Source organism: Trypanosoma theileri (genome assembly GCF_002087225.1).
Source record: "Trypanosoma theileri isolate Edinburgh chromosome Unknown TM35_Tth_17_V1, whole genome shotgun sequence".
Classification (NCBI taxonomy): domain Eukaryota; phylum Euglenozoa; class Kinetoplastea; order Trypanosomatida; family Trypanosomatidae; genus Trypanosoma; species Trypanosoma theileri.
In genome coordinates this window covers 274,764-297,541 of record NW_021639859.1, presented here as the reverse complement: position 1 = coordinate 297,541, position 22,778 = coordinate 274,764, and the positions used below count along the sequence as shown (strand labels likewise).

Sequence of the window (22,778 nt, the reverse complement as noted above, 5' to 3'; positions counted from 1 at the left end):
AATAATAAGAGATTATCTTTTAAACAAAAAAGAGAAAAAAAAAGAAAAAAAAAATTAGTGGTCATGAAAAACGTAAAAAAGGAAATCATAAAAATCTCCACATTACCATAGCAAGAAGTATGTGCTTCAGGGGAAAAAAAATATATTTATATATATACAAAGTGATTAAAAATGGAGTGATAATTCTATTCCAGTACGAAAAACAAAGGACTACAGGAATATGTGGTGATAGTCTGTTTCTTCTTTTTTTTTCCCCTCATGTACCTTTTTTTTTCTCTTATTATCATGTGTCAGTAGTAAATCGGAGGTAATTCAGGGAAACCTCTTTTTTTTATTATTTTCGTTCTCTCTCTATCTCTATCTCTTTCTTTCTTTTTGTGCTCTCACTTCATATCCCTTTCTGTTCAGATGTTGTGTGACGGGGGAAGAAGTGAAAGGGATCGGCATTATTAAGCCGTTTCTGAAATTGTGTGTGTGTGTGTGTTTTTTTTTTTTTTGGCGTGTGTGTACTTTTGTGTGTTTTTTTCTGTTTACTCCGTACTTATGGTCCTTGCGCTCTTGGCCGTCTCATGTATGTTTGTAGTCACAGCGAGTATTATTAAAAAAAAAAAAGAAAAGAGTCACGTGAGAATAGGCAGGAGCATATCAATAGAAGAAAGAAGAATATAACAGAAAAAGAAAAAAAAAAAGAGGAGTGCCGTCTCTTCATTTTTATTTGAAAAAAAAAAGAGAACGAATGTAGGGGAACAAAGAGAAAAAAAAAAAAAGATTGTTCTGGTCTGTTGTCAAAGGTGAGAGAGGAGAGTGTGGAGAATAAGGAAAGCGAGAAATATGATATTTGTTGTGTTGTGTTCAGTGATACTTTCCCTTGCTTTGCCCGACTAGCGTCACGTGATGGCAACTTTACGTTGTATTTATGTAGACGCATATGAGTAAGTACACCATCACGCACACACATGAACATAACGCATACAGATATATATATATATATATTGTCATTGAAGGAATATTTCTTTCTTTCATTTTGTTGCAGTTCTCTGGTATTGGCGTTCAATTCTTCTTGTTTGTGTTGTTTAATCTATTGTTATCTTTTACTTTATGGCGAAGAAGTGAGAAGGGTCTAAAGACCATAATGTATACACCTTTTCTTTTCTATTCTCTCTTTCTTTGTTTATTATATATATATATATATGATTAGGTGAAGGGAAGAAGGTAGCGTTGGTAATGTTGGGGCTTTTCTCCCGCTCTCTGTTGGCATTGCGGGCGAAGAGCGCAGCCGCACGAGATAAGCGTCTTAAGGATCGTATTTCTGCACAATTAGAATTGGAGGCACAAGTGAAAGCACGTGTGGCATGTTATCCACACCGCACATTAACACGTCCTGTCCTCCAACTGCATAAAAATCAAGTAAACACCCCATTGTTTCAATCACAATTGCTTAGTCTAAACAAAATGGCTCTTGACCTTCACTGTATATCCTTCAGTGCCCCTAAAGGACATTGGGATGCTGCTGTAGTGCTTATTAAAAATCACCCAGACGAGAAAAACTTTGAAGTGTGGGTGAATCCAACAGTTCCTGGTTATGATGATCGCAACTCTATCGCTCCCATGTATGGAATGTGGGAGAATTGTATTTCGTGTGGTGCCTGTAATGCGTGGGTGCTGCGGCCGCAGTCTATCACGTGTTGTGGATGGGATGAATATGGGAATGAAAAGACGGAAGTATTAGATGGGATGCGGGCACGGTGCCTTATGCATGAATTAGATCACTTGTACGGGAAAACAATTATGCATCAGGCGTTGGGACCAGAGTTTATTGTAAGTGGTATTGCGATGGGGCAGAGAGATTTATGGCCACCTAACTTTCCTTCAGCAGAGGCATACATTACAGCACCTCATCAATTTTTTGATTACGTTAAAAATATGCCAATAGTTCCTCCTGGAATGGAGTGGTGGTATGCACAGAATATGCAGCAACACTTTGATGATGCTCGATTAAACAACTGAAAACATCTCTGTCTGTCTGTCTGTCTGTCTCTCTTTCCTCAAGTTGTTATGTTTGTCCTACAAGAACAAGAAAAATAAAGAAAGGGTTGATCCTACTGCCGTCTCTCTCTCTCTCTCTCTCTCTCTCTCTCTCTGTGTTGGGGAATACATATGTACATATATCTGCGCATGTCCCCTTTTATTCTTTTTCTTTTTTCTTTCTTTCTTTATTACCTAGACTTGGCCTACGTGTGGGTGGTGGAAGGTCTCTCCTCGCCTGGCCTATTCTTCACATGGCGAGACTAATGGATAACACCATCGCGAGTTATAGTACGATTGGCGTGGCTACAACATTAGGGTGGGAGAATGATGAGTGTGCGAGAACGTACATGCAACAGCTCCAGATTCGGGGACATGCTATTCTTTCCGCACATCGTTGGAAAATTAAGCATTTAAAAGAATTTTATCCTCGTAGTGCACGATTACTTGGACTTAATGTAAACAAAGGAGATGAGGTATGTGTTCGATTTCGTGCGCCAGGATCGAAACAAACTTTTCTTCCTTTCCATGAAGTATTGTGCACCTTAATACATGAGATTGCACACTGTAAATACTCTAGACATGACAAATACTTTTGGCAATTGTACGCCGAATTGGCTGTGGAGTGTGAGCGATTGGAGTTTAGCATGACCTCAAGGATAATGACAGAACCCACAAATCGGCATCCGCGTTTTATTGAACGTAATAGACTGGGAGAATTGCTACCCACTACATCTTCTATTCGCAGTAATCCTGTATTGATGAGACACGTACTTGTAGATGAAGCACAAAGGCGTCTTGAAATGAATCAACGAGGAGAGCGGGATGGATGTACGCGTGATCACGCACCCATTAACACTAATACTAACAATAGTAATGTGTTAGATGAGAAAAATTGGATTTGTCAACGGTGTGGTAATTCAAATACTTTTGGAATTACCGTGTGTGATTTTTGTTCTGATATATTGGGTCTAGGTGAAAATGAAGAAGGTTGGGATTGTAGACGATGTGCATTTCATAATTATTGTAATTTGCAATATTGTGAAGCTTGTAATTGTACTCGACGAGTACCCCCGCAATCTTCAGTGTTTCGGGTTCACAAAATTGGGGTATTAACAGAATTTGTAGACAATTTCTCTGCTTGTGCTTTACTGGGACGTTTGGCGGATGCACTCGATCCCTTACTGCACGAACGTCAATGGCAAGTGGAATGTCTCTCAGAGTTTTACCCGCCAACAATGAATGTAATGTCGCAAAGTGAAGTAAAAAATACTTCAGGAAGTCTTGTAGTGAAAGTTCGTCTACGATCACCGAATATATCTTCAGAGATGTTGCCAACAGCGTATGTGTATAGTGCTGTGATGCATCAGTTAGCTCATATGATGGAACGTAATCATGGTGTATTATTCTTTAGAGCCTGGCTTTCATTGCTGCAGCACGGTCTTTTAAGTGAGGAAGCACAAGTTGTATTATCAATGGGAAGTGACGTTAGGTCAAGTTTAAGTTGTTTTACTCAACAGTTGCGTATTTTTTCTGAAAATAACGGAGGTGATGCGGGTAGTCTCTCACAAACGCGTCCTTTTGTGTACAATCTTCTTTGTGCAGATTGTGGGACCGCCGTAAAACGTGAGAGATCTCTCACAACTGCTGAAGTGATAGTGGGAACGCCGTTGAACTCTAAGAAATCACTTAGACGATGGATGTGTACACGGTGTAGTTTTCTTAATCAAATTGGTGGGTTTCTCTTTTGTGAGATGTGTGGTGCGTCCCGTTCACTGTGCACACCAACCAATGGTGACAAGTTAAGTGGATCTCAGGAAGAGCCTGTCATAATTGTGGACGATGAAGTGGAGGAGTTACGGTCAGTTAACAGCGATGACGTGGTGGTAGTGCTTTAACGTATTGTTGTAATTGTTTTTTTTTTTTTTTTCTTTTTGTAAAGATGAAAAATGTGCTTTTTAGTGTGAAGGAAAAAAAAAAAAGAGAGATATAAATGAGTTTTTAACTCACACTCATACGCCTTTGGACTTTTCTTCTTTGTTATTTATTCATGCTCTTATCAATAATGATATATAACTATAATACTGCCTAGTATTTGTTTTCTTTCTTTTTCTCTTTATTTCTCTCTTTTAACCACCAGCACACGCACACAGATAAGCAGAATGGAGATGGATGCTGCGTTTGCCAATCTATTTGGCACGCAGGGTGAAGCCGCTGTTCTTGCCTGTGATGAACTCGGCCTCGTCCCACGCGATGTGATGCACCGGCCGAAAAAATCATTCGAAGGTCAAAACGACAGTACGGCGGCGGTGCTCGTGCGGTACACATTAACTGAACGCGCACGCCAAAACAACATTCGGAAGATTTTAGCTGTAAAGAATCGTCTCATTGTGGAAGGCGGCGTACATGAAAAATGGAAGGCGCGTTGTAAACAATTCCCTGATGCCCCGGGGGTGCCAAAAGTACCAAAGGCATTACTGGAAAAGGCATTAGCGGAACTCGACACCGAGAGCAGTGATGATGATGGTATTGATGAACGTGGCTTAAAAAGACCACAGCCGCAGTATGGTGTAGATGGAAAGAATGATGGGATTGCCGATGGGAATGAATTAACTGTTGGTCCAACAGGAGGACCCTCCGTAGCCCGTGAGTTATCCGTCGACTCCACACCGAGGCCAAGTGTGGCCTCCACCACAGCTCCACACCCACTAACACCTGCACGTCCACCAGGAGTAATCATAGCAACCAGAACAGAAGCAGCAACATCAGCATCAAAGCAGCGTAAAAGACGACATCAACACAAACGATATGTAAAAAAATATTTACAAAATCATTCTATTAATAGTGCTTCTCCAGCTGCAGATGGTAGTTCGGATCTCAATGTCTCCTCTGACGAGGATGTTGAAGTAGTACCGCGGTATCCTAAACCACCTCCGGATCCACCTTATTTACCTCCAGTACCATATCCTCAACGAAGTACTGCCACATTGAAAAAGGAATTAGAAGAATTAGACGAGTATCGTCTTTTTCTATTACGGTATGCGCATGATAGTGCAGCCATGGCGGAAGAATACAATAACTTCACTACTATGCTAAAACAAGAACAGAAGGAAAGGGAAGAGAGGGATGAAGTAGAACCATCTGTGACGATTCCTTTTAATAAGTTGAATGATCGACCAGAGAGTGAAAATAATCCAAGTCCTGATATAGAGAAAAATAGTGATAAACCCCAAAAAACACCCCGTGAAAAGGTGGTTCTTCCAATGACACCGCATGAACGTCAACTTGCTGCTTATGTTCGCCTTGCAAAGTTAGAAGTTCGTCGCAATCGTACTAATTTTAAAAAATGGAATGGATTTTTAGAAGAAATGGAAGGTATTGAGCCTACGGGAACTATTGCAGCAGATTTGCGGGCCCGTTGTAACATTAACGTTTTTCCTACCTTTGAGGAATATGTACAATCTGTAAGAGATCGGGCTCATAGGCGGGAAAGAAGATTATACCAAGAACAAAAAGCGCAGAAGAAACTTGGTGCTTTCTGTGAAGCAAAAGACCGACGCACCGAAAAGAATATGGAGAAGTTAAAGAATGAGCACAATGACCTTTACGTGGAAGCGCGCCTCGTTCAGCGGGAAATCATGAAAAAAAATCAAGAACATGAGAATCGCCGCCAAGATATGAGACAGCAGCGCTATCGAATGCAGTTAGCAAAAAAAGAAAAGCATGCAGAGGAGTACCACAAAAACCTCATTCTTAGTGCTAAAAACAAACGTTTTGAGCACGATCATGAAGAAATGCTCAGACAATCCCTAAAGAACAGAGTTCAGGAAATGGATATGAGGAAAAAGTGGGATCTGAAGTCTGTTACCTATTAGCACGAACATTTCTTCTATTGGAATATGTAAAATAAATAACTACGAAACAACAACAACAACAAAAAAAAAAAAAAAAAGAAATAAAAAAAAAAGGAGTGAGGTAGAAAAGAAAGAGATATCTTGCGTCTAACATCTAGTTCTGTTATTTGAAGATCTTTCTTTTTTTCCTTCAGTTGAGTCTCTCCCCTATATTTGGTTTTGAGTATCTGCATATGTGTGTGTGTGTGTATCGTTTTTTTTTTTTTCTTCGTGTGGATGTGTGTGTTCCTCTTGTTTGTCTTGCAAGAGTATGTGAATGGACATATGTACTACTATTTGTGATTCAGTACACTTTGGAAATGTTGTGATAGTCTGTGTGTTTTCCTTGTTTTTTTTTTTTATTGTTGTTGTTGTTAATTATGCTTTCCCTTATATGGAAATCTCGTTCTTGACTTTCATTTCCTTATTATTCTTCTCACATTGTGAAGAAATATAAACATTTTTTTTTTTTTGGTTTTTTATTATTATTTATTCTATTTTTTCTTTTTTATTTCTTTTTTTTTTTGCTGCAGTTGTTAGTCTGAGGTATGTGTTGGAGCTCCGAAGACCAGTTCAAATACAACGAGCCTATTGAAGAGCCTAATGGTCTCATTCATGGGGTTACCACACCGTCAGACCCTCGATCGGAAACACAGAGTCAACGCGTGAATATTCGTGACCCACACACATCTTCGTTTTTTAGTTATCGAAGATTATTATCTATACGTTCTCAGTCATCAGGATCACCATCAAATATCACCAACTGTGATCAACGAAGGCTTCCTAGTAATCCAGATTCTACTATTGGTAGTGGAACTTCAAAAAGTATTATTATTCCCTCCTTCCGTATATGTAAGGAAGATAATTTAACTTTAAATGTATCAGATCGTATGACCTTTGTATTATCTAGAGTGCAGTCACCTCCACGTGAAGTAAGTTTTACGGTATCGCTACATGTGTATGATCTTTCAAATGGAGTTTTTGATTCTAGTAGTGAAAAATTAGTGGGTGTTCATATCTCTGGTATTTATCACAGTAGTGTGGTATGTTATGGTATGGAATTCTTTTTTGAAGGTGGAATAGCAAGTTCTGCATCTGGTCGAACTCGTTTTGGAAAAAAGTATAAAACAATAGAACTTGGAAAAACGACCAAGACACTTGCTGAGTTTATGTCATGGATTCATCGCAGAGAAAAAGAGTCTTATAGACTTACAGACTATCACGTGACAAAACATAATTGTCATAGTTTTACAACAGATGCTGTTAATTTTCTTATTGGTTCTTCAAAAGTTATTCCTTCTTATCTTACTTCTACCGTGGAAGATATTATAAATACGAGGGTTGGTGGCGCTTTAGAAGGCGTTGTACTTCGATTTATTAAAGGAGTACAATATGTGATTTCCAAACTGGAGTTAACACGAATGACAGAACGTAAAGAGAGTTCAATGCGTATTGCGATGTCGGCTGCATCTTGTGGTTTAAATGCTCGACCGCCTCAATGTGTGGTTATATTCCGTGTGGATGATGCGAGGAAAGGTCGTCGTGCTCTTGAGGTAGTTATGCCATATGTGATTGAGTTAGTAGAGCGGGAAATTCTTTCACGAAAGTCTATAATGGCATTAAAATTAGCATTTGCTTTAGGTGAAGGAATTGAATCTATTGATCCAAAAGTCATTTCAGATTTTGTGGAAATCATAGTTACTATTCTTTTACATAATCATTGTACTTTATGGGGTCCTGTTCTTAATGCTTTACGTATTGCGGTACTTCATAAAGGCGTGTTAATCGCATGTGTCTATCATCCATTATTTTTGGGTATATTGGCAAATGGGGCTAAAGACTTTTTGAATATGATGATAGATGGTAAACTTGGGCTTCTTAGAGTTTTATGCAACATGGCATCTGATGTACATGGAGCTGTGGCCCTAAACTCCAATCGATTCATGAGTTATTGGGTTAGTGCCGTTGGTTTAGCCATCATGGATTATAGAAATACGGCGATTACATATACTGGAGCCGCACTTGCAGTGAATCTCACACATGCTGCTGTGCTCACCACACATCCCATGTTGTCCAAGTATTATGTAGGATCTTTTCTTGGACACCCTGCGAATGAATTATTGACGATACTCTTTTTCTATCTACGAGAGTGGCCCAGTGAACGAATACCGGAGCCTGTGTTTAATATGATGTTGCTTGCTATTTTTTTTCTTGTTTCCAGCAGTGAACAGGCGTTACGCGCTGCAATGAAGCATCCACTTGGGTTAAACTATATAGATTTACTTAAAAGGGCAAGAACGAATGAAAGCATCGCAATTATTTGTATTTTACATGGTCTCAAACTGCAGTGACGTGTGGAGGAGTTCGTCTTTGTATATGTGCGTGTTCTTGATGTTGCTTATATATATATATATCTTTTTTTTTTTTTTTTTTACCTTTTAGTTAAATAAGATTAAACAGAAAAATATATTTTGGAGAGTAAGTTATTTATATGGTGTTATACAGTGGTTCCTTGGTTATGATGTTTTTTTTTTTTTTTTCATTCCTATTATTATTATTAATAATTAATTTTCCTAATTATTGCATCTGTTTCTCTTGTTCTTTTTTTATTTTGTTGTTGTTTATTTATTGCTTCCTTACTTTGATGTATTTCTACATGATGTGTAGTAGTTTTTTTGGGGTGGGGTCCATTAAAGGAAAAGGGCCAAGCAAAGATAAAATATAAACATAGATTTATATATATATATTTCTTTGTAGTGAACAGAACCGTTATAGCAGCAATAAAAAGAAGAAGAAGAGAACAATAACAACAACAACAGCACTAATAAAAGAAAAGAAAAATAGACCCTTTCCTCTATGTCCATGATGCACGCGGCGGTAGCACCGAGCTTCCCCGCCTCAGGTGTGACTCACTCTATTGTTGGGAAGTTCTCCACTTCACTTGCTGAGGATGTAAAGGAGGTGGTGGTAGTAAAGATGAATATACTGGAGCTCTGGCGAGTTCCACACACTGTGGGAAATGGTGATTCGCATATGTCCTTTGTTACTAGTATAGAATTAAATGCTCCACCCGTCGCTGTGATTGTCTGTCGTCCGCCGGGGTTTACAGTTGATATTATTGCGATGTGTTTTGACGATTTCCATGTTTCCTTTGTGCAGTATGATCCATTATTAATGCATCTTCACACATTGGCACTTGTCCAGTTAGATGATCGGGAATTGGAAGATGATGTGAAGCCGTTAGATCCATTAATGCGTGTGGATCCAACAGGACGTTTTATTACTGTATTGGCACGGCGTCGTCATATGTTTTTAATTCCACTTTTGGGTCTACAACGAGCTGAAGAAGATGGGGAGGAGAATATTAATAATAATAATAATAATAATAATAATAATAATAATAATAATAATAATAATAATAATATAAAGGAAACCGTGGCACCTGTAGACGATTGGGGTGATGAGGATGACTATAAGGAATTATCTGAAAATGGTAATAGTGATATACCACGTACAGATACAAAAGCAGAAACCAATGTTTTGGGTGAATCAAATACTTCCAAATCTTTTCCAGCATTAAATGGATTGTTACTGCGCATTGGTGTAATTTCTATGTTTACTCTCGCAACAGCTGTTAAGAGTCGTATTCACTATGTGCGGGATATTCATTTCATTGAGTCTAATGGTGAGCCTATTATTGCTGTTTTGTGTGAACGGCAACCAACATGGGCTGGTCGTGTAAAATTGGTAGAGTGGCGAACAAAGATGGTGGAATCTAATACTTTATCCTTACAAGTAGTATGGGTACAAATATCTGCTGCTTCTACAAATGCTCCCAAGTTATTATTGATAGGTGAGGTGGATGATATTCCGTGTAATGTGACTCACATGACACCTGTGAGCTCTTTTGCACAAATCCCATCTGGTGTGGTTTGTTATGGAATTAACACCATTATGCACATTACAACAAAACGTGGTTATGGAGCTTATCTTAACAATAATGGAATGGAGGAATGTGTAAATGCAAAGTCATCTGCGGTAATGTTTGGAAAGGTCATGTGGTGTGATAATCAACTTGAATCATCAAATGCACTTTTTAAAGTAAATCTCTCACTTGCCAACTGTGCAGCCGCTTCTATGAATGCAGATAGTGAAGGACTTCATGTTCTTGCCGTTTCAGAAGAGGATGGTGTGGTACTCACTTTACTTTTTGCAGCCCAAGGTTCAACAGTTCAGAGTGTAAAAATTGATATTATTGGTGTTGGTTGTTACAGTTCTACTGTTTCTTTTATTAATCCTCACATTGCCTTTTTGGGTTCAGCTCGTGGTGATTCCTGTGTTGCTGTGATTAACACATTTCAGAGTAACACGGAAAGTCGATTCCAAGTTGTCGATAATATGGAGGCTATTGGTTGTATTATGGATATGGATGCCGTGGATTGTACCCCAGAGAGTGAATGTAATAATCACAACACTAATGGAAGAGATGCCTCTTGGTTTATTAATATGCCTTATGCAGAACTTTTACAAAATACAACATTGGAACCCATGCCACCTATTTCTATTGAAGAGGCTCGTATGAAAATGGATTTGGCGGTTTGTGCTGGTTATGGTGCCTCTGGTTCTCTTTATTTAATGCGTCAATCTATTCGCCATAATATTGTGCGTCGTGAAAATGTTAATGCCGTCTCTGCCTTCTTTTTACCATCATTACAAACTGCAAAAAGACCTCGTGAACATGAAGAAGATGAACACATGACTCGTACCACTTCATCTTATGCCCCATCGCATTTATTACTAACGGGTCTTCCCTTTACAATTCTCTTCACAGTGCGTGGGAACTCTGTTCAACATGTGAGACGTTCAGAGTTCTTGGCATCATGCCGAACAGTGTTTGCCGCTGATCTCGTATGGTTAAATGCCTTATTACAAGTGACAGAAAGAGAAGGACGGATTATATCTCCAGATGGAAGAGTTTTATTTCAGAAATTTTTCTTTGTTCCTGAACGAGAAGCCGATAAACAACGTTATGCGAAGGCGGCATGTGTTGAAGTAGAGTTACAATTATTATTTGTACTTTTAGAGGATGGAACATTACTTCAGTTTTCACTAAAAGCAACAAATGCATCACCTAAAAAGGAAATATTTGCAGAGAAAGTAACCGCATTTACTTTATGGCGAGAAGAGAAACGTGTGGTCACATTTGATACAGAAGGGAAAATGACGATAACAGATATGGAGTCACGTACTTCTTATGCACTATTTCCACAATTAGGAATTTTACCTCCCTCTTGTGTATTTGATGCTTCTTCTACTACTGATACTTCTGGAGATTCATCAAAAGAAAAGGAAAAAGAAAACACTGAACCTATTATTCCTGTCACACATGTGGAGTTAGTGACATTACAGGATGATGCGTCTTCAACATCTGATAATAATTCTACTGCCTATACGAGAGAAAAGGAAGTAATATCACTTCTTATTATTCTTGCTAGTGGTGAACTTGCAGTTTATCAAATGTTCTCACCTGATGATTTTGGACCGCTCCGTTTAATTAAATATATTCATCATTTTCTTGATAATAAAGCAGAACGTGAAGTTATCGAATCTATTGAAATGAAAAAACAACGTTTAATGCGAGAACGAGCCATTATTGAAAATTGTACTCAATCCATGCGTCACTGTAGTCGTCGTATTGTTCCTTTTAATGCTCTTGCTGGGAATAATGGGGTATACGTTTGTGGACAACATCCACTATTTCTTTTCTGGAATCGTCGAATGCGACGACTTGTTCCTTATCGTCATCAGGCACCTGTACCTGTACAAGGATTTGTTCCTTTCCCTTCTATAGAAAGTGGTTTTATTTTCTGTTGTGAAGGTTTTGTTGATTTCGCTTCTATGAAAACAGAGTATCAACCTAATAAAAATGGATGGTTAACACGTCGTATTCATCTTGGTGCTACTCCTCATTTTATTGTATATCATCCACCTGCTCACTGCTGTTTTGTTGTAACATCACGGAAAGAACCTTTTAGACCACAAAAGGCTCCTTTTGATGTACATCTTAAGATAAACTATGATGAGGAATATGGAAATATTCAAAGTGTTACAACGGAGGCACCTGTATGCAATTTACCACCTATTTCTCCAGATGCTGGCGTTCGTGTACCTATGGCAGATCGATTTGAAATTCGTTTTATGTCTACTAGTAACTGGATATGCAATGATACACTTCTTTTAGAAGAAAATGAACAAGTATTGGGTGCTCAAATGATGGAAATTCTCACTGAAAAAGGAAGTGAAGGTCCTGCCACAGCTCCTGTTTGTGTTGTAAGCACAGCTTTTCCTTTAGGAGAGGATGTGACCTGCCGAGGTCGAATTCTTTTATTATCATCAAAGTGGGGAAAGACAGGAAGAAAGATTCTCCTTCTTCATTCTGAACCTCTTAATGGTCCTGCTACAACCGTAACTGGAATTTGTAATCATATAGCTGTTGCTGTTGGTGGTACGATTAAACTTTTTCACTATGATTGGGAAACTAGAAAATTAGTGGTAAGTGCTTTACTTTATGCTGGTATTTATGTAACAAGAATGTCAGCATTCCGTAATTATCTTATTTACGGTGATCTTTATCGTTCTTGTGCTTTAGCCAGATTTAATGAAGAAAATCATACACTTAATGTCCTTGGTAGGGATCAAAATACGGTTTCTGTTGTTCACTGTGATATGATGTACCATGATCGTGCTGTGGGAATCTTGTGTTCCGATGATCAGCGAAATGTACTGGTAATGGGATATACACCTCGTCTACAGGAGAGTGAGGCGGGTAAACCAAAGAAAGTTCTTGAGTCTGTACTATCGCTTGATGGTGGTTATCGTCTTCCTAGTGGGTGTTTGGCAAAGAGTCTGCGATTTCGTTCCCTCGCTGGAAACTCTAGTGTGACTCTCTACGCCACAAACTATGGTGAAATTGGTTTCATTGTACCCGTTGGTGAACAGGCGAGTCGAACAGCATTGTGGGTTACGCGTCGTCTGCAAACCGATTTACCACATGAGGCGGGGTTAACGCCTCGTATGTTTCTTGGATTAAGTCAGGGATCACCGCGAAGCGCACTTCGCTCGAAAGAGATGTTGGTATCCGCTTCATTACTGGAACAGTTCTTCTTTTTGGATGTACGTTCACGGAAGGCCGTTGCAACGGCAGCCTATACACAGCTTGAGCGCGTTACAAATGTCGCTGCTCTCGTGTATGAAGAGTGTAATTTGTTTTAGTTGTGCATTGCGGTTCAATGATAACATATATATATATATATATATATATATAAAGGGAAGAGAAAGACCTCCTTTTTGGATGATGAAACTGGGGTCTCAAAAAGAAAGAAAAGAAAGAAATAGAAAAAAAAAAAAACAACAACCAAGAAGTAAAACCTTTTAGGCGATATGCCAAATTTAAAGGACTGTTTGGATTATTATTATTATTGTTATTATTACTGTTATGTGGTGGCAAATAATAATAATATTTTTTCTTTTGGAGTATTCTCTATATATGTTTTTTTTTTTGTTTCTTTTTTCCTTTCATTATTATTTTCTTTTTTTTTTACTAGTGCAGAGAGATATCTCCCTCTAGTTCACAGTGGTAATACTCCCCGTTGCGAAGGAGTATTTTTTAGGTGATGCGCTGCTCCAAGCGTTTGTTGTGTACCTCCATTAGTAGTTCTGCATCTGTGTTCAGATCACACATTCATCAATCACCATGTGTTATTTGTGATGGTGCTGTTGCTGAAATAACAGCGGGTTCTGTTAACCAGATTCAAGAAAAGAGTCAATCACTTCCCAAGATAAACTCTGGTGTTATTCCACCTTCCCACTCACGGCATGGAGTTGATCGTTCTATAGTTAAAAAATCATACGATAGATCAGGGACAATAAGTGAGCAACGAAAACAGGCTCTTCAGGAGTGGATGGAAAATAAATGGGAAAACTCTCTGGCTGAAGAGAAAATGGATGATAACGCATTACTGGAAAAATCATGGAAGATATTCTGTGATCCCACACAAAAAGTATCAGATGATGATATAATAGCTGTGGTGGAGTATCTTGACAGATGCTGTGAAGTAAAGTTTAAAGAGACTTCAACTGAAGAGTTGTGCTCATCATCACAAAAAGAGGTCCAAGAAGATTTATTGGGGTTATCCACTAATAATATGAAAAATATTAATAATAAAACGGAGGATAATGCATTTTTGTCGCGTATTAAAACGTGTTTAACTAATCCAGCAGAAATTGAACATCAGTTGCGATTTCAACGCACACTTCTTGATTTTCGAAGTGTTGCAAATGATATTCAATTACCTTTTTTCTTGGCTTGTGGAACGGCGTTGGGTGCCCACCGTGAGGGATTTTTTATTCCTCATGATAACGACATTGATATTGGTATTTTTTATGAGGAACTAAAGCGAATGAAATCTACAAAAGAGGAAGGAGACATACAATCTGCTGTTGTGGAACTTTTATCACATGTAGCTATAGATGGTCGCTTTATTCTTTTTGATATTTGTGGAGAAGTAGAAAAGGGATTGGAATTACGTTTTCTCCATCACGAAACCCGTATTGCCCTTGATGTGAATATCTACTACCCACCACTGTTGGATGATGATGATGATGCGGCATTCGTAGCGAAGCGAGGTCCCTTTGTATGGGCAGCCACACACTATGAAGATGCGGCTGTCCGGCTCCACGGTATGTATAGATATCATCACACACCGTTTCAGTCAGATTTAAAATGTATGCCGTTCTGTGATAATAATGATGGAAGTTTGAGTGGGAATGGTTTCTTTGTGCCACCAGAGTCGTATTTGGTGGAGTGTTATGGGGATGATTGGCGGACGCCCCGAAAGTACACATATGCGGAGGCTATTCAAAAGGGAGAGTACAAGAATTTAATTGAGGAATGAGAGTATCATTTATACAGGAGGAAGGAAAAAAAAAAAAAACAAGAGTGGGATATACAGTTTGTGTTTGTATTTCCCCTCTCTTTCTTTTTCTTTCTTTCATCTCTCTCTCTCTCTCTCTCTCTCTTTTCTGTAATATATTGTTTGTGTCTGTGTATGTGTGTTTGATTCTATTGTTATGGATAAATAAGTCTCGCTCAAGTTGGATTCTTTTTTAATTTTTGATTTCCCTTTGATTGTTTTTTTTATTATTTTTTTTAAAAAAGAATACTAAAGCTATTTTACATAAAAAAGAAATAAAAATAAAAAGAAAGCAAGCACAACACACCACAGACTAGAGAAGAAATAAAAGAAAACAAGAAGAAACATTACGCGACGACAATGTCAAATTTTAATCCTGATGCTCCTGTCTTTATACCGACATTTCTCCGTCAATCTGTCCCTAATGGAGAGTTAAATGGTGTGAAAAAGACATTTGCACCATCCCGCGAAAAACCGGTTGTGTTTCTTATGTTTGGAAGTCGCGGTGCTGGGAAAACAACACAGAGTTCTCTTCTCACTAAGGAATATGGTCTGTTAGCCATTTCCTCTGGTTCCATTTTCAGAGAAGGGAAACAACCTTTTGTGGAGTTGCGACGAATATTAGAAGAAGAATTTGGTGAAGGTAAAGTAAGACGATATAATGGTGTAGTTTTAGACCGTTTTATTGTGAACAGCGAGTTTGATGCGTTCTATGTGCAATCTATTCTAAACTCCGTAAATTTACCTGTTCCTTTTGTTTTTATGCTCTCTATAGACCCAGAGCTGGCTTCTAAACGTGCAGAGGCCCGTGGTGATAATAAAGTTGGACATCAACATTGGCGTGCGGTTGAACAGAAATCGCAAGCTGTAACTGCAGCTGCAGTTTATGTCCCTGTTGGATGTTATAAAAGTATTCAAGTTACAGAAGATAATTCAATTGATGATGTGTTTAAAGAGATTAAATCTACAATAGAAACACAATTAGCTGAACTACCTGCAAATGTTACTATTCCTGTTTCAGCACGTCGTGAAGAAAAAGGAATGAAATTGATTGATGAATATGAAAAATATATGGAAATTGTATCAGATGTTCACGCAGCAGTAGGAAATTTAAATGGAAGAAAAGATACTGCACCAATATCTAGTATAGGTGCTTATCTTGATAGGGAATACTTTTCATTTGCTCATAAAAAGTTAAGATCATTACTATCAACTTTTCATGTAACCTTGAAAGCTGATGGTGTCCGTTTTTTGGTTGTTAAGCATAAGAAATACGGTTACATTGGATTTCCTTCTGCTTTTACACATTGCTATGATCTTAATGAAATGTTTCAAGGTGTAAATATGAGCTCTGATCTTTCACCAGAAGCTAAGAAATCTATTACCAGTCGTCACCTTGATTGGCCTGTGGAAATATTATTTGACACTGAATTAGTGGTTCATAATAATCAACCCATTTTTTATGTTTTTGATTTTATTTATTTCTGGGGTTTGGAAGGAAAGAAAATGCGATTTGAGGTACGCCTTAAAATACTTAGGGAGTACTTTTCTCAAATGTCTAATCAACCCCAGTGTATTCTTCTTAAAGATTATGTTCCTATTAACAAATTAAGAACGCTTATTCCAAATTGGAAAGAAGCGAATCTTCCCATAGATGGTTTGGTATTTCAGCATAATGATTTCTACAGAATTGGTCGAGATAAGTTTCTTGTAAAATGGAAACCTGTAGAACTATGCACAGTAGATTTTCGCTTGGCAAATGGTGTGCTTGAAGATGACAAGTGGAAGTTTGATCTCATGGTTACAGATGACACCCCAGAGAACAGCGCTGGTTTTGGAGAAACTCCATACGCTAATGCTGTTGCTGTTATACCATCTACGATAGTAAAAGAAAATTCTCTATGCAATGGAATGATTGTAGAGTTATTTTTAATGGATGTGAAAAAGATGACAGAGGTGGAATCACAATCTCTAGTTTCAACGGAATGGTCTTTTAAAGGGGTACGAAATGACAAAACATCACCGAATAAACACAGTATTGTGACGAAAATTGTGGAACTAAAACATCTGACGTTGGAAGAACTCTTGGAGTTATGTGATAAGGTTCCTTTTTATGGAACAAACTGAAAAAAAAAAAAAAATGAGGTTTCGGGGTAATCATTGGATGTAAAAAGGGAAAGAAAGGTAAAGAAAGAAAGAATTTTTACAGGATGGTTTTACCCGAGATTTTGTATTTAAACTACTAAGAGAGTGGTATTGTGCCTATACTATTCACATTACTCATTGACTTTTGTGGACAACAGCAAGAAACGATTTTGTAAACGAAAGAAAGAAATTAAGAGGTGTGAATCCAGAAGGGGATGAAGATGGTTCATAATGACATGTTTCTGTGTGTTTCCCTTTTTTGTGACTGTTCTTTTTTGCTTATTCTTTTCCCTTTTCTTTCTTTCTTTTTTTTTTCTTACTTTATTTATTTATTTGCAGACGAGCTCGACGATAATTTTTAAGATTTATAAACCGCTTGCAAAAGAAAAAGTACTCGTACGAGGAGGAGGTGGTGGTGCACAACAACGACAACAACTAAGTTTCACCTCAACGAAAAAGAAAATTAGTATAATATAATATTTACACATACATCCTTTTGCACGCACCAACCCTCAAGCGTACATTCATACATTACAGGAAATTAGAGAAAGAAATAAAAAAAAGAAAAAAAAAGGAGAGAGAGAGAGAGGGAGAACAAAAAAGAAAAAAAAAAATAAGAACGTCATAAAGTGTACACGAAGGCGAAATTGCCAAAACAAAAACTAGGAAGACAAAAATAAAAAGAAAGTGAGTACACATCTTTCCTTTTATAATTCATGACACTCAATCCCAATGCCGTGCCGTGGTCAGGAGCAGAGGCCAACGCCGATCCAACAGGAGAGCCTGTCCACCAGCGAATGGCTGGACCGCATGATCCCCGTTATCACGGGTACTCCTCTTATTATCAGAACCAACCCCCACACTCCGTGCCTATGATGGTACCCCCGCAGTTCCCACGCCATATGATGGGAGGTCAAGGATTTCACAATGCCGCCCATCACGGTGGTCCAGCAATGCCTTTACATAATCCACCAGTGCAACCCTACAACGCTGGAAGGTCAAGAGCGCAGCAATATAATGCAGCTCCAATGAGTCATATGCAACCCAGTGCGACACCTTCATACCGAAAAGCAAAACCGGTTGTTATTGTAGTCTTTGGATATCGTCGTGTGGGAAAAACATCCGTGGCGCAACATATAGCAGAGACATACAAATGCAAATATATTTCTCTAAAGCCAAAGGATAAAGAAAGTGATCCTTCTCCTGCAGAGTTTGTTGCTCCCTTGGTTGATCTACTCTCTCGTAAAAACACTTTTGAGGGTATTGTGATTGATGACATTGTTTTGAGAAACAAATTTGAACCTTATTATGTACAATCTGTTCTTCAGAAAAGTGGATTGAAAATTGATGTGGCAGTTGTTCTTGATAATGATTTGGAAAATACAAAAGAAAGAGGGGTGGATTACACTGATGCGTCTGCAAAACAGTTGCATCCTGAAAGCTATGAATTTTGTGCGAATTACCTTCAGGGAGAACCTATTCTTGTTGTTGAATGTCGTGATAAAACTTTGGAAGAAGTTGTCGCTGACGCTTCAAGACAAGTGGGTTCTGTTATTACAATGAAGGATACAACTATAACGCTAAAAGATGTGGAACTTATGCCAAAGTGTCCACTTGAGCGCAATCCAAATTTTGTTACTGAAATATTGGAAGCTCAAAATCAATTGTTAAATCTTAATAAAGCCGCTTTGTTTCCCTATTCTGAACCAAATTATCTATTAGATTATGCTTTTTTCGTACGTCATGCTTATGCTTTTCGAAGCTATATGATAACTCCATGGATGCAGGGCGATAAAGTAATTTTAATTGGATATCAAAATGCTGTTTATATTCATTTACCTTCATACAGAATAATATTCCGATTTACTGAAGCTCCATCAACGTTATTACGCTTGGCGAAAGAAAAAGCAGGTGATCATGGAGTTGGATTCATTTTTGAGGCTACTTTTGCCGAAAATAAATTGTACATATCGGATCTATTCATGTTGGGAGATCTTAAGGGTTCAGAAATGCTTGTTAATGAGCGTGTTGACGCAATGAAGGAAAATTTAAGTGATTTGGATGATGAAACGGTGAAATTACTTCCTTGGTATCCTGTTCAATCTATGGAAACGTGTCAATCTGAAAATCCAGAAGCTAATGGTGTGCTTTTTGTTAATCCAGAGGGAGTAATGTTTGGTGAATATGACAGTCGAAACTTTTTGTACTTTTTACACAGAAAAAGGACTGTTGACCTTCGTATTTGGAACGGAAATTTCAGCAACGGTTCTTGGACATTTGACGCTTATTTTGAAGAATCTGGTAAAGAAAAACTTATTGAGGGTGTCCCTGTTCATATTTCTGATGCTGATGTTTCAAGTTATTGTATTAATGATGGAAATATTCTCGCATGTGCGCTTGAGGACCATCATACCGGACCGAATAAAGCGAAGAAAGGTACCAAACACTATGTATTTCAGAGCCGCTGCAATTGGATGCTAAGACCCACCAGTGTTTTTAGGCAAGAGTTCTTTGTAAAAGATCCAAAATGGCCATTGGAACGTGCGTCTCAGGCCTGCTCTTCAATTAAATATATTTGCCCGACACGCCCAGAGGTAACAGCAACTGCAACCGCAGACGGATAGGAAGTGTTCAAGGTGTGTCGCACTTTTGCGTGAGCAAGGGGATGGGAGGTGAAGAGGTTGTGGCATCCCACTTCGTGAAACGAAAAAAAAAGTGTTTTTTTTTCTCTTTTATATGTTTATATATTCTCTGTTTTTGAAAGGTGGCTCTTAACTCTTGCGTGCGTCTCATAATAATAAAACAAAAAAATATTATGTGTCACTTTTTTTTTTTTTTTTCTCTATCCCTTTTTTTCTTTTTTCTTGGAAACCTTTTAGCTTTAGACTAATTGCACGCTTTACCAACTTGTGTGATTTGACCTTTTTTTTTGCAAATAAAAAAAAAAAAAAAACAGCAGAGTGTCGGAATACAGTTTGAAAAATAAATTAAAAAAAAAAAGGAAGATAAGTCTCAATAAATAATGCGTTTCTTGCTTATTTTGCTTCTTGTTATCTTCTGTTCATTTGGTTGCGCTCAAACCGAGTCTCGCCAGACGCTAAACGAGTCAAATTGCAATAAAGGCGAGAACAAAAAGAACACATCGCACTGCGGCAAAACTTTGGAAGCAACTCGGAGCAACAATAAAATGAGGTCACCTTTGACCGCGGGAGTTGCAGCATGGAACGGACTCTCGATGGAAAGCACTCTGGGGGTAAGAACGCCGACACCAGAGGACAGAGCAATCGCAGAAATACTGCGAGAGCAGCAAGAGGAACAGGAGGCGGCGAAGAAAGAAGGGGGGACGAAAACCGATGCGAGTGAGCACGCCGAATCTAAGAAAAAAGACGGTGCCAGTGGCGGTGGTTCTTCGTTGATGTCCTCTTTCTTGCTCTCCCTGGTTCTTTTCGTTTGTGCTAGCCATGTCTTTTAATAGGAATTTCCCAAGTGGAAGAAAAATTTAATTCTTTTTCTTTTTCATTTCATTTCTTTTTTTTTCTTTTCTTTTGTTTTGTTTAGCACCCTACTTTCCCCCGTCTGTGAAATAAAAAAAAAAAACAAGACGGCAGGGAAACGGATGTACACAACATGCCGCTGCAGGTCAGCATTTCCTTTTTTTTCTTGTTTATTTTCTTTTTCTTGGAAAACTGGAAAAAAAAAAAAAAAAATTATTATTTTGGTTTTCTGCTGTTTGATCTGGCGCGGCGAGGGCCCGAGAAGTTCTTTTATGTGTTTAATCTTTTCTCTCTCTCCTTTTTTTTCCCCCCGTTTTTTTTTACCGAAAAGGTATTACACATTGGTAATGAAATTACTATGGATCTCGTAGGTGGCAGAGCATGGATTCTTCTCGCTTCTCTGAGTCGACTCCGCAGTGGCTAAATCCAATTTCCACCACTGGAGGGCATGGTTGTTACTATTTCTAGGGTCCCTGTCACTCCTTTTTAGCAGCATTCACAAAAAGGTGAAATATGTAAAAGAAACCGCTGCTGATGGCACGCCGGAACGTCCCCCAGGGCCTTCTTGGATAAAGTTTTGTCCCAGCAAGACTCGGCTGGCCCCGGTGCTGCTTGACGTTTGTAGCTTATGAACCCGTAAAGCTCCGCACCAAAGAGTTTACTGGCCTATGGCTTCCCTCGAAAGAATACGAGGTAATGGACCTTGGCACCACCTTTCGATGGCCAAACGTCACCAAGGGGATAGCATTAAGCAGAACGCATGTGTTGAAAAGAAAAAGAAAATTGGTTTTAAAGGGCACCACCTCCTGCAAAAATATATTGCTTGTGTTTAGTTTTCTTGAATAAATTCAAGTACTCAACCGTGGTACCTCGATAAGGTAGCGCTTCATCATCAAGGTCTTTTTATCTTTAAGTGACGTCCTGTGGAAATATTGCATTCTGTAAAAGAAGAAAACGATTGCTATGGTGGCCTCGACTTTTACCCGAAGCAACGCCGTTGTTGCAAACAAAAAACCCTTGTGTCATTTTTAGCGTGAGAAGATTGAGTAGTAAATGTTGACACTCATTTTCACCAACAGAGTCCTCCATGGGGTTCTTTGGGGCGGTGTTTGTGGATGCGGGCAGTGCTCGTCGTTACCTGAGTTGTTGTTGTTGGTGCTGTTGTTGTTGCCGCTGCTTCCCCCGGAGCAAAAAACTTCAAATTGGAAAAATAGTGGCGATACAAAACGCCATGTTATCTTAGTGCGAGGGAAGAAACGCAAGGATAACAAAACAAACCTTCTGCCAGCAAAGAACCCCTTAAATATATAAAGCGTTGTGTGTACTGGCGGTGGTGTTCTTCCATTGTGGTTCACGCGCCTTTTGCACAAAAGAGAGAAATTACCACAGAGCGGCGGAATCAAAGAGTTCAATATTATGATAAACTCAGGAATCAAAACCATAAAGCTAGACTTTTGAAAGATTGTGTGACCAATAAGGGTGACATTATGAATTTTTTCTCTATTTCATTTATGACTTCCATGGGGTTTGCGAAGAGTGGGAATTGTACAGAAACAGATCCTTGGTAATGCCAGCCACCTCAACGTGGTGCCAAGGTCCAGGTGCTTCGTATTATCGGGGGAAGCCAAAAGAGCCATCGATGTTTTTCCTTTGGAAGACCCGTTGACCCTTAGGCTACGGCGTTATGCAGCAGCGGGACCAGCCGCGTCGTGTTGGGGCAGAACTATATCCAAGAAGGTCCTGGGGCACATGTCGACGTGCTATCAGCAGTATCACCCGCACCAGATTACTGCTGAGTGGTGATGTAGAGGAAAATCCCAGCCCTTCACTGCGAGGTTTGCAGTGGAACTCAGCCGGACTTACCCAGCTCATTGGTGCAGATGCTAATGCGCATGCATTGGCATGGAATCGCGCGATCCCTCCTGATACCCGTGATTGTCACAACGTTACCTCGTCCCACAGTATCTACAGCAAAACCTCACCCGTATGCCTGCAATATGTGTAACCGAACGTTTCCGCAAAAAAGTGGATGAACACGGCACCTCAGATACATGCACAATGTCACATGCCCTGTCCCAGAAAGAAAACGCCCGCGAACCGATGAACCGACACCAGAAGGACCAACATTTCCCTGTGACAAATGCGACTTAGTTGCGCGCTCTAAAACAGGCCTCAAAGCCCATATTAGAGCGAAACATCCCGAGGACCCCACCACCGCTACACACGGCACCCAATTAATCCCACAACCT

At 39.0% G+C, this 22,778-nt stretch overlaps 10 protein-coding genes across 10 annotated transcripts; all 10 read left to right on the top strand.

The window, feature by feature from the left end:
• Nucleotides 1-1,224: 1,224 nt before the first annotated feature.
• On the top strand, nt 1,225-2,007 carry TM35_000172330 (polypeptide deformylase-like protein; the record flags this gene model as incomplete). Its single annotated transcript, XM_029026312.1, has 1 exon — nt 1,225-2,007. The coding sequence occupies one exon, from the start codon at nt 1,225-1,227 to the stop codon at nt 2,005-2,007; it is 783 nt and encodes a 260-aa protein (XP_028882427.1).
• Nucleotides 2,008-2,279: 272 nt separating this feature from the next.
• Nucleotides 2,280-3,923, top strand: TM35_000172320 (uncharacterized protein; the record flags this gene model as incomplete). Its single annotated transcript, XM_029026311.1, has 1 exon — nt 2,280-3,923. One exon carries the CDS (start codon nt 2,280-2,282, stop codon nt 3,921-3,923), a length of 1,644 nt encoding a protein of 547 aa, XP_028882426.1.
• A 264-nt stretch (nt 3,924-4,187) lies between these two features.
• On the top strand, nt 4,188-5,900 carry TM35_000172310 (uncharacterized protein; the record flags this gene model as incomplete). The annotated part of the gene is made up of 1 exon (XM_029026310.1): nt 4,188-5,900. The coding sequence occupies one exon, from the start codon at nt 4,188-4,190 to the stop codon at nt 5,898-5,900; it is 1,713 nt and encodes a 570-aa protein (XP_028882425.1).
• A 566-nt stretch (nt 5,901-6,466) lies between these two features.
• On the top strand, nt 6,467-8,269 carry TM35_000172300 (uncharacterized protein; the record flags this gene model as incomplete). Its single annotated transcript, XM_029026309.1, has 1 exon — nt 6,467-8,269. One exon carries the CDS (start codon nt 6,467-6,469, stop codon nt 8,267-8,269), a length of 1,803 nt encoding a protein of 600 aa, XP_028882424.1.
• Nucleotides 8,270-8,774: 505 nt separating this feature from the next.
• TM35_000172290 (putative cleavage and polyadenylation specificity factor) lies at nt 8,775-13,190 on the top strand (the record flags this gene model as incomplete). Its single annotated transcript, XM_029026308.1, has 1 exon — nt 8,775-13,190. The coding sequence occupies one exon, from the start codon at nt 8,775-8,777 to the stop codon at nt 13,188-13,190; it is 4,416 nt and encodes a 1,471-aa protein (XP_028882423.1).
• A 401-nt stretch (nt 13,191-13,591) lies between these two features.
• Nucleotides 13,592-14,872, top strand: TM35_000172280 (uncharacterized protein; the record flags this gene model as incomplete). Its single annotated transcript, XM_029026307.1, has 1 exon — nt 13,592-14,872. One exon carries the CDS (start codon nt 13,592-13,594, stop codon nt 14,870-14,872), a length of 1,281 nt encoding a protein of 426 aa, XP_028882422.1.
• Nucleotides 14,873-15,250: 378 nt separating this feature from the next.
• On the top strand, nt 15,251-17,017 carry TM35_000172270 (putative RNA guanylyltransferase; the record flags this gene model as incomplete). Its single annotated transcript, XM_029026306.1, has 1 exon — nt 15,251-17,017. One exon carries the CDS (start codon nt 15,251-15,253, stop codon nt 17,015-17,017), a length of 1,767 nt encoding a protein of 588 aa, XP_028882421.1.
• Nucleotides 17,018-17,751: 734 nt separating this feature from the next.
• TM35_000172260 (uncharacterized protein) lies at nt 17,752-19,659 on the top strand (the record flags this gene model as incomplete). The annotated part of the gene is made up of 1 exon (XM_029026305.1): nt 17,752-19,659. One exon carries the CDS (start codon nt 17,752-17,754, stop codon nt 19,657-19,659), a length of 1,908 nt encoding a protein of 635 aa, XP_028882420.1.
• Nucleotides 19,660-20,057: 398 nt separating this feature from the next.
• TM35_000172250 (uncharacterized protein) lies at nt 20,058-20,507 on the top strand (the record flags this gene model as incomplete). Its single annotated transcript, XM_029026304.1, has 1 exon — nt 20,058-20,507. The coding sequence occupies one exon, from the start codon at nt 20,058-20,060 to the stop codon at nt 20,505-20,507; it is 450 nt and encodes a 149-aa protein (XP_028882419.1).
• Nucleotides 20,508-22,213: 1,706 nt separating this feature from the next.
• Nucleotides 22,214-22,534, top strand: TM35_000172240 (BES15S03c; the record flags this gene model as incomplete). Its single annotated transcript, XM_029026303.1, has 1 exon — nt 22,214-22,534. The coding sequence occupies one exon, from the start codon at nt 22,214-22,216 to the stop codon at nt 22,532-22,534; it is 321 nt and encodes a 106-aa protein (XP_028882418.1).
• Between the last annotated feature and the right edge of the window lie 244 nt (nt 22,535-22,778).